Source organism: Mus musculus, chromosome X (assembly GCF_000001635.26).
Source record: "Mus musculus strain C57BL/6J chromosome X, GRCm38.p6 C57BL/6J".
In the NCBI taxonomy this organism is placed as follows: domain Eukaryota; kingdom Metazoa; phylum Chordata; class Mammalia; order Rodentia; family Muridae; genus Mus; species Mus musculus.
The window spans coordinates 112,361,586-112,375,358 of record NC_000086.7 but is presented as its reverse complement, the minus strand read 5'-3'; the positions used below and the strand labels follow the sequence as shown (position 1 = coordinate 112,375,358).

The window sequence follows — 13,773 nt, the reverse complement described above, 5'->3', positions numbered from 1 at the left end:
AGATCAAAAATTCAGGTGACAGCAGATGCTGGCGAAGATGTGGAGAAAGAGGAACACTCCTCCATTGTTGGTGGGATTGCAAGCTTGTACAACCACTCTGGAAATCAGTCTGGCGGTTCCTCAGAAAATTGGACATAGTACTACCGGAGGATCCAGCAATACCTCTCCTGGGCATATATCCAGAAGATATCCCAACCAGTAAGAAGGACACATGCTCCACTATGTTCATAGCAGCCTTATTTATAATAGCCAGAAGCTGGTAAGAACCCAGATGCCCCTCAACAGAGGAATGGATACAAATATGTGGTACATTTACACAATGGAGTACTACTCAGCTATTAAAAGAATGAATTTATGAAATTCCTAGGCAAATGGTTGGACCTGGAGGGCATTATCCTGAGTGAGGTAACCCAATCACAAAAGAACTCAAATGATATGTACTCACTGATAAGTGGATATTAGCCCAGAAACTTAGGATACCCAAGATATAAGTTACAATTTGCAAAACACATGAAACTCAAGAAGAAAGAAGACCAAAGTGTAGACACTTTGCCCCTTCTTAGAATTGGGAACAGAACACCCATGGAAGGAGTTACAGGGACAAAGTTTGGAGCTGAGACAAAAGGATGGACCATCTAGAGATTTCCATATCCAGGGTTCCATCTCATAATCAGCCTCCAAACGCTGACACCATTCCATACACTAGCAAGAGTTTGCTGAAAGGACCCTGATATAGCTGTCTCTTGTGAGGCTATGCTGAGGCCTAGCAAACACAGAAGTGGATGCTCACAGTCAGTTATTGGATGGATCACAGGGCCCCCAATGGAGGAGCTAGAGAAAGTACCCAAGGAGCTAAAGGGATCTGCAACCCTATAGGTGGAACAACATTATGAATTAACCAGTACCCTGGAGCTCTTGACTCTAGCTGCATATGTATCAAAAGATGACCTTCACTGGAAAGAGAGGCCCACTGAATATGCAAACTTTATATGCCCCAGTACAGGGGAATGCCAGGGCCAAAAAGTGGGAGTGGGTGGGTAGGGGAGTGGCGGGGAGGATATGGGGGACTTTTGGGATATCACTGGAAATGTAAATGAGGAAAATACCTAATAAAAAAATTTAAAAATGGGGTACAGAGCTAAACACAGAATTCTCAACTGAGGAATACTGAATGGCTGAGAAGCACCTGAAAAAATGTTCAACATCCTTAATCATCAGGGAAATGCAAATCAAAACAACCTTGAGATTCCACTTCACACCAGTCAGAATGGCTAAGAGTCTACTTAATTCTTATATGAGTCTTAATTTCTTATATGGGTATAGGCAATCCAGTGGGCCCTGGGTAATCTACCACGGGCCATGGGCTCAAGAGAGAGTGAATCTCCTTATGACAGCACCAATCAATCAATGGACTATAGATCCTTGAATAGGAGTTAGAACCTGAACATGGATGGGATGCTTTTAGATTATAGTCTTCCAAAGCTCACACAAATTTCCTACAAATTATGCAGTGTGCCTACTACTATGTATCTCAACAAACAATGTTCTATTTTTCATTAAACAATCTTCCTTCACTTGTACTTTTTCTATTTGTATTATGTTTTCTTTTGAGATATTGGAGAAAGCATGGTAGAATGAAGGGAATATGTTTAGTTAAAACATTTCTCATGTATGCACATGTTTGTGTGTATGCACAGGAGCATGCCATTGCCTTTGTATGCAGGCCACAGGATAACCTGCAAGATTTAGCTCTCCCGTGAGTCTGAGGGCTCTAACTTGGGTCATCAGGCTTCGGAGAAAGCACATTGACTTGCTGTACTATTTCTCCAGCCTTGCATTTATCTGGTTATGAAATGTAATTGACAGTAAAGTAGAAAACAAGGTCTGAGCTCATCAACATGTCAGTAACTAAAGCAGCAAAAAATGGGGGGGGGGGCAATGTAAAATACTCCAGGCAGTGTGTTAGGTTTGAAACATCCTTAATGTTCTAACAATACTTACCTGTCTCCTAAATAACTATTGGTTGTAATGCTTGTTAAAACATTATTGATAATCAATTACTTCACTTCATTTACATATAATGCCCTTTTAAAGATGTGCAGAAATCTTAGGAAGAAGCTCAAAAGAAAAGGCAGCTTGAGGGAAAAGGCTGGGTTATGCTTAGTCCTGTTTTACACTTTTTGATTCTTTTAAGGTCAATCTATTTACTAGTTGAGGAAGAGAACTGAGTGATAAAAGAAAACAAAGATTGAAGGTTAAACAGGATGACACACAGTCCTGAAAAGATGGAAATCAGGACCTGAGAAGAAACACTAGTCTTAGGAAAGGGTGCAAAGAAGGACTGCAAAGAGTAACCAGGACGATAGATGGCTAGTGGGAATGATTGTACCTAAGAATTGGACATTTTTGTTCTATGGAATCGAAAACAGGCAAGTTTGATGGGATTAAAGGCCCAAGCAGAGTGAAGCAGAGAAACACAACACCCAGGAATCAGTAGCAAAATTGCGACTGAGTACTAGCATCACATAGTATCCTAGTGATCCCATTTGAACAGATGTTTTCAAGCATTTAAGAGTAGTCAAAATAAATAAACAAAGCTCGTGTGCAATAAAATATGGATAATTTATTCTAGCTCTAAAAAAAAAAAAGTCAAGTGAAAAACTCATTCGTCTACCCCCATTGTAAGTTAACTGGCAATAATTGGGAAAACTGAAGCAGACACATACATACATACATACATACGTACATACATACATATGCATGTTTATAGAATTCAGTCTTACGGACATATCTTCACTTCATTTTGCTTTCTAATAAATTCTATTACAAGTCATGAAATGTACTTCTAGCATTTCTACCTCAGTTCCCACATCAATCACCTAATAATATTTATGTTGCATTCATTAATTTATGATTTTACCACTTGTATCATTGGCCAAACTGTTTATTTGAAAATGTCGTGGAAAAATTTCAAGTCACATTTTGTCAGTTACCCGTTCATTATGTGATTTTTCACCATTGTTTGCAACTTGGTACATCTTGCAGTTCTCTATGCAGGCTCCCTCTGCAAACTAGTTCAGCTTCTAGTGCTGTACATATCTTTATCATCTGGATGAGACTGCCCATGATCCATGAGCTTGGGGTCAGGAATGAACTGTGTAGTACCTATAAAGTATGAAAGTGAAAAAGAAGATATTTATATTTTGTATTGGGAATATAGCAGTAGACAAAACATAAAATCTCTCACTATGAGCCTAACATGGGTGAAATTGAAAACAAGGCAAGTAGAAATACATAGCACATCCTAAGACAGTTATGTGCTGCACCGTATAGGAAATCATGGAGGGACAGACACATAAAGTGTCTTGGCAATTTCCAAGTTTAAATAAGGTGGCTTAGAAAAGGTTCCTAGAAAGGTGATATCTGAGGAAAGAACTGAGGAAGATGCAGACGTGTGTTCTGTAGATAGTTATCCATGGGAAATGGCTTCTAGGATGAGCTGACCACACGTGTGAGGACCCGATCCAATATGGCTGGAATACAAATGGGTGTCAATGAGTGACAGGAGAGGACAGCAGGCTGGTTTAGAGTCACAGTTAAGATCTAGCCTTTTAGTTTAAGTTGAAAGGCATTTTTTAAGTAGATGTGTGACATAGCTGTGCTTAATAAGATAACTTTTGCCCAAGTAAGAGAGACCATTGAGGAACAAACATAGAAGTAAGGGTAGCAGATACGAAGCCAATGCATTAGTTCCTGATATGCTGAGGGCTTCATTTGACAGCTGTGAGAACTATAAGAAAGAACTATACTATGAATAATTCTGAAGGTAAAATAAACAGAATTTCCTAAAGAGACTGACTGTTTAACTTGAGAAACTAGAAGAATGGAGCTGACAGTTACTGAGACAGGATAAAATGTTAAATTTTAGATGTGTGGAATCTGAATTACTTACTCAACATATGAGTAGAAATATTGGGTAGTCAGCTAGAACTGTGTCAGTACAGTTCCCAAGACGTCTCAACTGGTTTATTACAGTTCCAGACTAGATAGCATTTAAAACCATGGAGCAAGGCAGCATTATGTAAAGCCAGGTAAGTACCTGCAGGCCAGTCAGATGGAGGCAATTTCTCAGTTGAGAGTTCCTCTTTCTAAATAATTCCGGCTCTGTCAAACTTTGAAAACAACTAATGAACACATGAGGGCAACCCAAAGCCTCACAGCAGTCATTGTCCAGTGGGGGAACTGCTATGAAAGTGGGTCTTGTCAGTATGGTGTGATTGTGCTATGGAAGGGTTGTATAAGAACCATCCTGTGTGCCCATATCTCAGGAACAAGGAGGCAGAAGCATCTTAAATGCAAGGCTAGCATGACCACACCATCCAGCCCCTAGCTCCAGCCCCTAGTTGCAGCCCCTAGCTCAGACTTTTTTGTTTTGAATAAAAGTTTTTGGCATCCTAGGAAGTTCAGGCAAGGAAGAAGCATCCGAGCTGAGTGTCAGTCCTAGGTGACTGCAGGATCTTCTGGCAGAGACTGGGTATTCATACAGGGTTATTGATGAACTACTAATGTTCAAGAATATGCAATAATGGCTGGAGAGATGGCTCCGCAGTTAAGAGCACTGCTCTTTCAGAGAACCCCGGTTCAATTCCCAGCTCACATCTGTTTGGAATATTGTAATCTTTTCAGGTTAAGATTAAGACAGAGATATGAAGAAGAACCAAGAGGAAGTGATACCTTAGAGGCCAAGGGGGAATGGGGCAGTTTAATCTGTATTCATGGTTATTGATGGATTTCATGTACTTGAGATTGACAACTGATTCCTAGATTTGGTAATATGACTTAGTAGTAACCTTGACAAGTTAATTATGTACCTGAAAAGATGTAGCTCAATATGCCACACATGTTTGGGATTACGTTGATGAAATAAGCCACACTGCCCGCTGACCTATGCTAACTAGTTTGTGTACACACAGTGGGGTTTCCACAAGTGTGAAATCATCTAATGGCACAGTCACCAGAACTTATCCCTGCCATTAAGCAATGCACGCCTTCATTATTCACATTTGACAGATAAGGAGGTTAATTTATTAATTAATTTAGAGAGATTAATTTGACTAATACCACTCAACTGCTAACTGGGGGAGCCAGACTGAATATAGGCATGCCCAATTCCTTCAGAGATCTGGATTTTCTGAAAATGGACGTTAGAATAGTAACAAAATCACATACTTTCTTTTAGCATTAGGTAAGCTAATGGGTTCAGTATGATGCATATACTACTTTGTTCATAATAAGTAGGCAAATAACAACCAAATAGTAAAGACACTTTTGTTGTTTAGAAAAGGAAGCTTACTTAGAAAAGGTTAGGGGTTAGGCTAACTTGTCTTAAGATATCGCAAGCAGTCATTTAGTCAACAATTACAGGTTACATTTTCTAGCCTCTGTAGAGTACATGCATCAATTGTTTTTATCTTTAAATTGTTTTCAATATCTGAATTATTTTTAAATGATTTATAATTTTGGGGAGCCATACATTTTCCCACAGAAGAATTTATTTTCAGTTTTATTATTAAAACAAAGGAGAAAACTTGAACATAATGATTTATAATTTTTAGAATATTTTCTACTTTATAAAGTGTGATACACATATGGTATCAGGACCAAAGTCTTTTTTTAAAATTTTTTTTAATTAGGTATTTTCCTCATTTACATTTCCAATGCTATCCCAAAAGTCCCCATACCCCCCCCACTCCCCTACCCACCCACTCCCACTTCTTGGCCCTGGCATTCCCCTGTACTGAGGGATATAAAGTTTGCAAGACCCATGGGCCTCTCTTTCCACTGATGGCCGACTAGAACATCTTCTGATACATACATAGCTAGAGACACGAGCTCCGAATGGTACTGGTTAGTTCATATTGTTGTTCCACCTATAGGGTTGCAGATCCCTGCAGCTCCTTGGGTACTTTCTCTAGCTCCTCCATTGGGGGCCCTGTGATCCATCCAGTGGACTGTGAGCATCCACTTCTGTGTTTGCTAGGCCCCGGCATAGTCTCACAAGAGACAGCTATATCAGGGTCCTTTCAGCAAAATCTTGCTAGTGTATGCAATGGTGTCTGCATTTGGCGGCTGATTATGGGATGGATCCCCGGATATGGTAGTCTCTAGATGGTCCATCCTTTTGTCTCAGCTCCAAACTTTGTCTCTGTAACTCCTTCCATGGGTGTTTTGTTCCCAATTCTAAGAAGGGGCAAAGTAGGACCAAAGTCTTAATCAGGCCATAAACACTATCCATGATATTAATACTGTTATCCATACAATAGGAAATTTTAATCTGAGGTCACTTCAGAGGTTTATGGTAGAATTCATGATGTATCAAGTAAGATTAAGAAAAGTTGTGTATACTGCTACTAATCTCTAAAAATGGAAATTTTATTCAGTCATAAATCTAGGTGTCAAACCTTCAGAGTACTATGTTTACAGTTTTATTGCCAACAGAAATCACAGGTGTTTTCATATCACCTTATAGATCATCCTAAGATATTTTCAACTGTAACTACTTGAAAATTACAGTAGATATTAAATTTATTTAAATATATATAATAATGTAATAGTATGTACTTAGTTTTAAATTAGAAAACCCTCTTAAAAGAGTCTAAAAAAACTTGGTAAAGAAATGCTAGTTTTGTGCTTGTCCACGGTTCTCAAACGCAGCTTCACTGCCACCTGGTGGCAGCCACTGCTCAACAACATAAAAAGGGTTTCTGACATTTTTTTAAATTCTTTGAACGTTTCTTTAAAGTTTTCTTTATTTTTGAGAATTTTGTTTACTCAACTTTTTATCTTTTGAGCATTTCATATATAAGTACTACGTTTCCATCATTTCCACTCTTTCCTCTCTAATGCCTTCCTCTCAATTCATGACTTCTGTATTACATACACACAGATATACAGACACAGATTTTCTGTCTTCTCTGAGTGAAAATTGTGGCTATATAAGTTCTGGATCCTGCTGTAAGCGCATCATAGCATCAGTAATAATGTCAGGCCTTGGTGCCCATCCCCGGCCCCCATGAGATGGAGCCCAAGTTGGGCCGGTCACTGGACCTCCTTTCCCACAGTCTCTTCTCCATTTCTTTCCCTGCGGTTCTTTTAGACAGGTACAATTCTGAGTCAGAAATTTTGACTATGGGTTAGTAACCCCACCCCTCCACTTGAGACCAGCAGTCTAACATCAGAGGGCTGCCTGGTCTGGCCTTAAAGGGAAAAGTTGCTCTTAATCCTTGAGAGACTTGAGGCCCCAGGCAGGGGAGGTCAGGTGGGGGGTGGGGGAAGCACCCTCTCAGAGGCAAGGAGGCATGGGAATGGGATGAGGAACTGTGGGAGGGGGAACTGGGAAGGGTGGGTAATGGCTGGAATGTAAATTTTAAAAAGTTCTGGTTTAAATAGACACAGAAATCTAAAGACACTCTAGGAAGGCAATTACTCTTATTAAACTTCAGAAATACATACATACATACACATACACACACACACACACACACACACAGCATAATCCATTATTGCTAATATGTCCACATGTTTACGGCTGACTCCAAGGGATTAGAAAAGTTGTCATGAGGCTTGTCCCAGGAGAAAACAGATTTTATCCTTCTCAGTTGCCACTGGTTGGCTATTGCTCTCCATCTAGTGGCAGGGAGAATTTCATTTATGTACACAATGATATATGATCATATCTTCCTCCATATCTTCCCAAATATGTCCTTTCCCAACTTCATTATTATTTTTGTTATTATTGTTGTTGTTGTTATAAGTGTTATAAAAGTACATGTTTTACTGCATGTATATCTGTGCATCACATACATGCCTGGTATCCACAACAGCTAGAAGAGGGCATGAGCTGCCATTGATGCTGGGGAAACCTATGTACACTGGAAGAGCAACCAGTGTTCCGAACTGCTGAGCCATTCTCCAGCCCTTTTATTTATTTTTGATAAAACACTATTATATCCTGTAACTGTTGCCCATACATGCATGTGTCTGTGGCCATCTACTGGAATATAAGAAACCAATCACTAACCTTCATCAATGTAGACAATGAGTCCTAATCATATCCACTTCCCACTCCCTCGCTTCACCTTCTCCTGGCCCCTCTACTGATATTACTTCCTTCCCACTTTGAGTCTTCTCTCCTTCTCCCTCTATCTCTGTCTCTATTCGCTTTTAAATAATTCAATAAAGCCAGTTAATGCTGCCTGAATGGGCATGGCTGTAGGGTTATCCACTGGGATAAGGGCAATCTGCCACTGGCCATTCATCTAAGAAACTATTAAGCAGAACTATTAGTAGGGATGGGAGAAATAGTTTTATGTGTCTTCTGCTTTCAGATTTGCTTAACAGTGTACATAAATTTCCTAAGTCCTCTAACACCTCTCCTTACTCCCTGGATTTATACTCTTGTCCACCATCTGATTTAAGACTTGCTTCACTCTAATTTCCTAGATTGGAAAGGTCCTCCTATCTTTATAACTCCAATCTTCTGAAATTCTTAAAACGTGGAATGCCCAGAATTTTCTGTGGAACTTTTCTGATAATCTTTCAGGTTCAGGCCTCACTCAGCACTCAAGAGACTGTATTATAAGGCAGGAGGACAGGCAGCAGTTCAAGGATAGTGTGGAATGCATATTGAGACTCTGTCAGGGGAGATGTGTGTTTGCCTGAGTGCATGGGGGGGGTGACAGAGAGAGAGGCGGAGAGACAGAGAGAGAGACAGAGAGAGACAGAGAGACACAGAGAGAGACAGAGAGAGAGACAGAGACACAGAGAGAGACAGAAAGAGAAAGACTGGGAGACTGAGAGATTGAGACTTAACCCTAAGAGCAAACATGTGAGAACTCTTATTTTCTTTCTTCTGGATGGGGAAATAAATCTATAGTGATGGGCATCTTGCACCAGGTAACAGAACTATTCCAATACTGAGTGTGGTATTCAGCTTCAGCTCTTCTCCTAAAACCTGTGATCATAATCACTACTGTTTCCCATGACATGGAACTTGTAATTACATCTGAAATGTAAAAGTGATAAGTTGTAAGGGTGAGACAACACTCAAAACTACATTGTCACACTAAAGCCCCAACCACCAATGTTATGATGGTATTCGGAGGTAAGGGAGGGTAATCAGGATTAGATGAGGTGATGAAGGTAGAGTCCTTGTGAATGGAATTTGTACCCTATAAAGTGCCCTGACAACATTTTTCATTCTCTTCTCTACCATACAAGACCTCAACTGCTTAGGAGACAGAAGAATGCAATCACTCTATGTTCAATTGCTCTTTAGTTAGCAGTATCAATCAAGATGGTACCAAAAATCTCTTAAGGATCTTAATTCAATTAATGTCCCTTAGCCATCATGTTCAACTTAAGAAAAATGTTCTGAATACCATAGACTACTTTGCTTTCATTCAAGAGCAGGAAAGATCGAGCATGGCCAGGTTCTCATAAAGGCATTCTTCTGTCTCCTATAACTCCACCTTTATCTCCTCATCTAATCCTGATCATCTCCTTTGCCTCCTAAGGTTTTGCTATTTGGTGACGGCTTTTCTTGGACTAATATTACTGTTATTACTATCTTGCTCTTTTGAGACAGGATCTTAGTATATATCCCAAGCTAGTCTAGAAACTCACTAAATAAGTAAGAGCCCACACTGGCCTTCAGTGCACAAGCCTTCTCTTTCAGCTTCCCAACTGCTTGAATTACAGGCATGAGCACCATGCCCTACTACCAGATGGAGATTGAGAGGGTAGTAGGAGGAAGAGGAAATTAGAGACTCATTTCTGGTTTTCAATTAGAAGAACTATATACAGTGGGAAGAGGAAGGCATTAGGAAGATGAGCTAGAAATACAACTCTGCTACTGATAAGTTCTGATTTGAAAGAAGCAGTTTAAACTTTGGAGTGTTTCATTATGAAATGGGAATAATTACCAATACATCAGAGGTGGGATTTAGTTTTGCTTTGTACTGCTGGTTGAATAACAAAACTCATAACTAATCTATTATCACAGTGCATGCTTTATAAAGGATAGATAACAGGAGCATTTCCACCTTTCCATCTGTGAATGCAGCATACTTGCTTTGCAATAAGGCAGCTATGCAAATCTGAGACAGACTGGATTATGTGAATAGACTGCTAAAGTGGTTTTAAACATTTAGCTCTATTCTTTTTGATCATGGTAGGATTTTTTTTTTAAAGAGTAAGTTTCACTTGTGGGTCCCACAGAGTATTGATTGCCAATACTGAATTCCTAGGAAAGTTGTAATAGTGTTGCATGTATTACATAAAGCTGCAATTTCTCCTGGTACTCGAATTTAATAAAAGCCCAGGTAGTGGAAACTAAGACTGACAGGAGACTGACAGGTAAATAGCATGAGAGATGGAAGCTGGGATGCTTTATGCAGGAGTGGCTCATACCTGTCAGCTGACAGAATCCTGAAAGCTACACTTTCCTCCTTCTGATAGAATAACTTACATTTATAAAGTGATATTAAATGCTTCACTCCATCATACTGACCGTACTGGACCTGCACACATGAAGACATGGATTATAGCTATGTGGTGATTTAAAAAGAACAATCTCAGGAATCTAGATCCCTCATAAGCAAAAATGAAATTCAAACCATACACATGAGAGAGAAAAACATTTGGGAAAACATAAGTTCAAAGCATCAACTACAATGCTTTTAAAATTATTTAGTAAAAGTAAAACAAAATTAAAATTTCCAAACAAACCTGAGGTAGATTCTGATTTAATCACTGTTGCAGAGGCAAGTTCTTTTGGCAAAGACACTGAATGTTTCAGGTCAGGCAAGCTGGCATGGATTTCATCAGACCTTCCTTCCTGTTTATTAAAAAGAGATATTTTCTTTAGAGGTCAATCATTTTACTAAAAGAATGTAAACTTAGGCTATACCAAGTTCCTGTGAGTCTTTCATTGTTTCCATTTTATCTCTGACCTCTCTGGAGCATCAGTTATGAGCCAGTGCTTACTCAAAGCTTCAATGACACGCTTCTTGTTTATTTAAACTCTACCTTGCTTTCTTCCTTTGGTTCAGGGAGTGATTCGTTTTCACTTTTTTGTGTCCACAATGACTTAATGGCTTGAAAAATTTGCTGGCTTGTAGCATATGCCTTTTTCCCAGTTATCTAACAAAGAAAAAGTGAGTCAAATAGCATGTTTTTAAAAGCTAAAATAAAACCTTTTAAGTTCAGATAAAGTATTTTATATGAACTCCCAAGTCACAATCAACAACAGAAACTCCCAAGTCACAATCAACAACAGAAATATAAATGTCTAGTTCACATAAGATAAAACAGTATTTTCAAAATATTACATGAAAAAAATATATATGACTAGCTCCATGTATGTAACTAATAAGTATATAATTTCATCCACAATATAACATCAATTTGAAATTATACCTATTCATTTGAACATAATTTTTATAGAGTTAGTGACAGAACTCCAGGCCTTGGACATGACATACTGCCAGGGAACCAAGCCTCAGCTCTTATGTTATTATTTTCAAATTCGGTTTTTTAGCATTATAGAGGCATTGTTACTAAAAGTTTTATCTGTTTAAGGTGAACAGCACAAGGCTTTAGCATAAGTATAATTTTTGTATTAATTCCTGTAGTCAAGCTTACGAGCACAGATATGAACGCGTGTAGTTTCCTTCCTGCCATATGCCCAGGATGAAAACACTTAAGAGCTACTTGCTCTCAAATTTCAGATACTGAGCATAGTACTTAGCATATCCACTATGAGTGCCTTGCTATAGATAGACCTCATGAACTTTTTGTCTCCTAACATTTGTCCTATATCTTTCAGCATATACAAACAGCTCCCCTCCCCATTTCATTCCCTCGCAAGCGCCCACCAATCTCTATTCTGCAATTTGCTTCTCTGGGTTTTAACCTCACTCAACATAAGTGACATCACTCAAAATTTGTCACTCTGTATCGAGCCATTACTGATTTGTATTAGAAGACTTCATACTAAGTGAAATTTACACCAACAAAAATCTAAGGAGAAATATTTTGAGTAACTAGATCACTGAGAAAAACGAGATTTTTAAGATGCTATTGAGTATTTTTGCTCAAAACTTTGTGGATCTTTCTTCATTCACTGAGAAACAAAGACATCAATTAATTTCTCAAGAGAATAACATTTGTTTTGGGTAGAAAGATAATACTAGGAGTGATAGCATATGTCTGTGATATCCCACCTAGGATTTCCTGAGTTCCATGTCAGTCTGGGTTAAGTTCTACTAACAGTACTTTCCCTTTGAATAACTTCTGCTTCCTTCTTATTCTTTCTCCATCCTTCCTCATGGTTACTGTATACAACGATTAAGACTTATTAAGGAATTTACAAGATTAAACTTTTGACAAACTTGTTTTTAAGCAATATTTTGTTCTTCAACCTAAGTTTTTTGATATTATTATATACCTACAGTTAAAAAATAATACAACATGGGGACCTACAGTCACTGCCCAGTACAGAAAAAGAAAGAAAGAAAGAAAGAAAGAAAGAAAGAAAGAAAGAAAGAAAGAAAGAAAGAAAGGAAGGAAGGAAGGAAGGAAGGAAGGAAGGAAGGAAGGAAGAATACAGCATGGAAGCAGGTATCATCCCGAGTGAGACAGGAACCTAGCATAACTGTCCTCTGAGAGGCTCCACTCAGCAGCCATTGGAAACAGATGCAGAGACTCACACCCAAACATTAGATGGAGCTCAGGTAGTCTTACAGAAGAGTTGAGACAAGGATTGAGAGACCTGGAGGGAATAGGAACTCCACAGGAAGACCAACAAAGTCAAGTAACCTGGACCCTTGGGGGCTCCCAGAGACTGAACCACCAACCAAAGAGCATACATGGGCTAGATTGACCTAGGCCCCCTACACATATGTAGAAGATGAGCAGCCTGATCTTCATGCAGGTCTACTAACAACTGGAGCAAGGGCTGTCCTGGAACCTGCTGCCTGCCTACTTGTGGATCCTGTTCCCCTAAATGAGGCCAAACCTTGTCAGTGGGAGAAGATGTGCCTAGTCTCACAGCAACTTGATATGTGTGGGGGTGGGGGTGGGGGGACTAGGGAATGGTGGGAATGAGGGGTGGGTAAGGGGGTAGTGTTAGTGTAGGGGGGGGTAACATCCAGAGGGGTGCATTCCCTTGAAATGGGGGGAAGACTTACATGAGGGGATACTGGGAGGACAGGAAAGGCTGATATTGTGTTGTAAAGTGAATAAATAAATTTAAAAGTTATACAACATGGGGCCCTACACTCACTCCCCAGTATAGAAAAACAAAGAAATCATAGAGCATGGAAGTAGGTATAAACAATGATAAAATTAACATCCTATTTCTTATACATACAACTGAAATTATGCACAGTTGCAGTGTTTTCTCAGAATACATTCCTAGAAGTGAAATATCTAGATTAATCATCATACTAATTTTGATTTTAAAAATATTATCATACTGCTCTTCAAAAAGCTAGCAATGTACTTCAGCAATTTACACTTCCACCAAAAGCATACTTCTGTTTTCCTACCCTTTCTACCAATAGAAGAATCATGATTCCTATGTAAAGTCTTTATGAAACTGAAAGGCAAAAAAATGACTACTTCCCTGAAAAACTTTAATTTGCTGAATTAATTATTGGCTCTTGAAAATAAAATGTGAAACTTAAGGTATAATTAGCGCATCTATAGACA

General features: G+C 39.0%; 1 protein-coding gene across 3 annotated transcripts in view; it reads right to left on the bottom strand.

Moving 5' to 3' along the window:
- Positions 1-2,603: 2,603 nt before the first annotated feature.
- Positions 2,604-13,773, bottom strand: part of Apool (apolipoprotein O-like) — a 61,404-nt gene continuing 50,234 nt past the window's right edge. For 2 of the 3 annotated variants that reach the window (NM_026565.3, NM_001313733.1), the window contains exons 7-9: positions 11,089-11,202; positions 10,789-10,897; positions 2,604-3,165 (exon numbers count right to left, since the gene is read on the bottom strand). In NM_026565.3, coding sequence (NP_080841.1) covers positions 3,077-3,165; positions 10,789-10,897; positions 11,089-11,202 — 312 coding nt within the window. In that variant the 3' untranslated portion in view covers positions 2,604-3,076. The remainder of the gene's footprint in view (positions 3,166-10,788; positions 10,898-11,088; positions 11,203-13,773) is intronic. The other variant, NM_001313734.1, reaches the window with a different exon arrangement.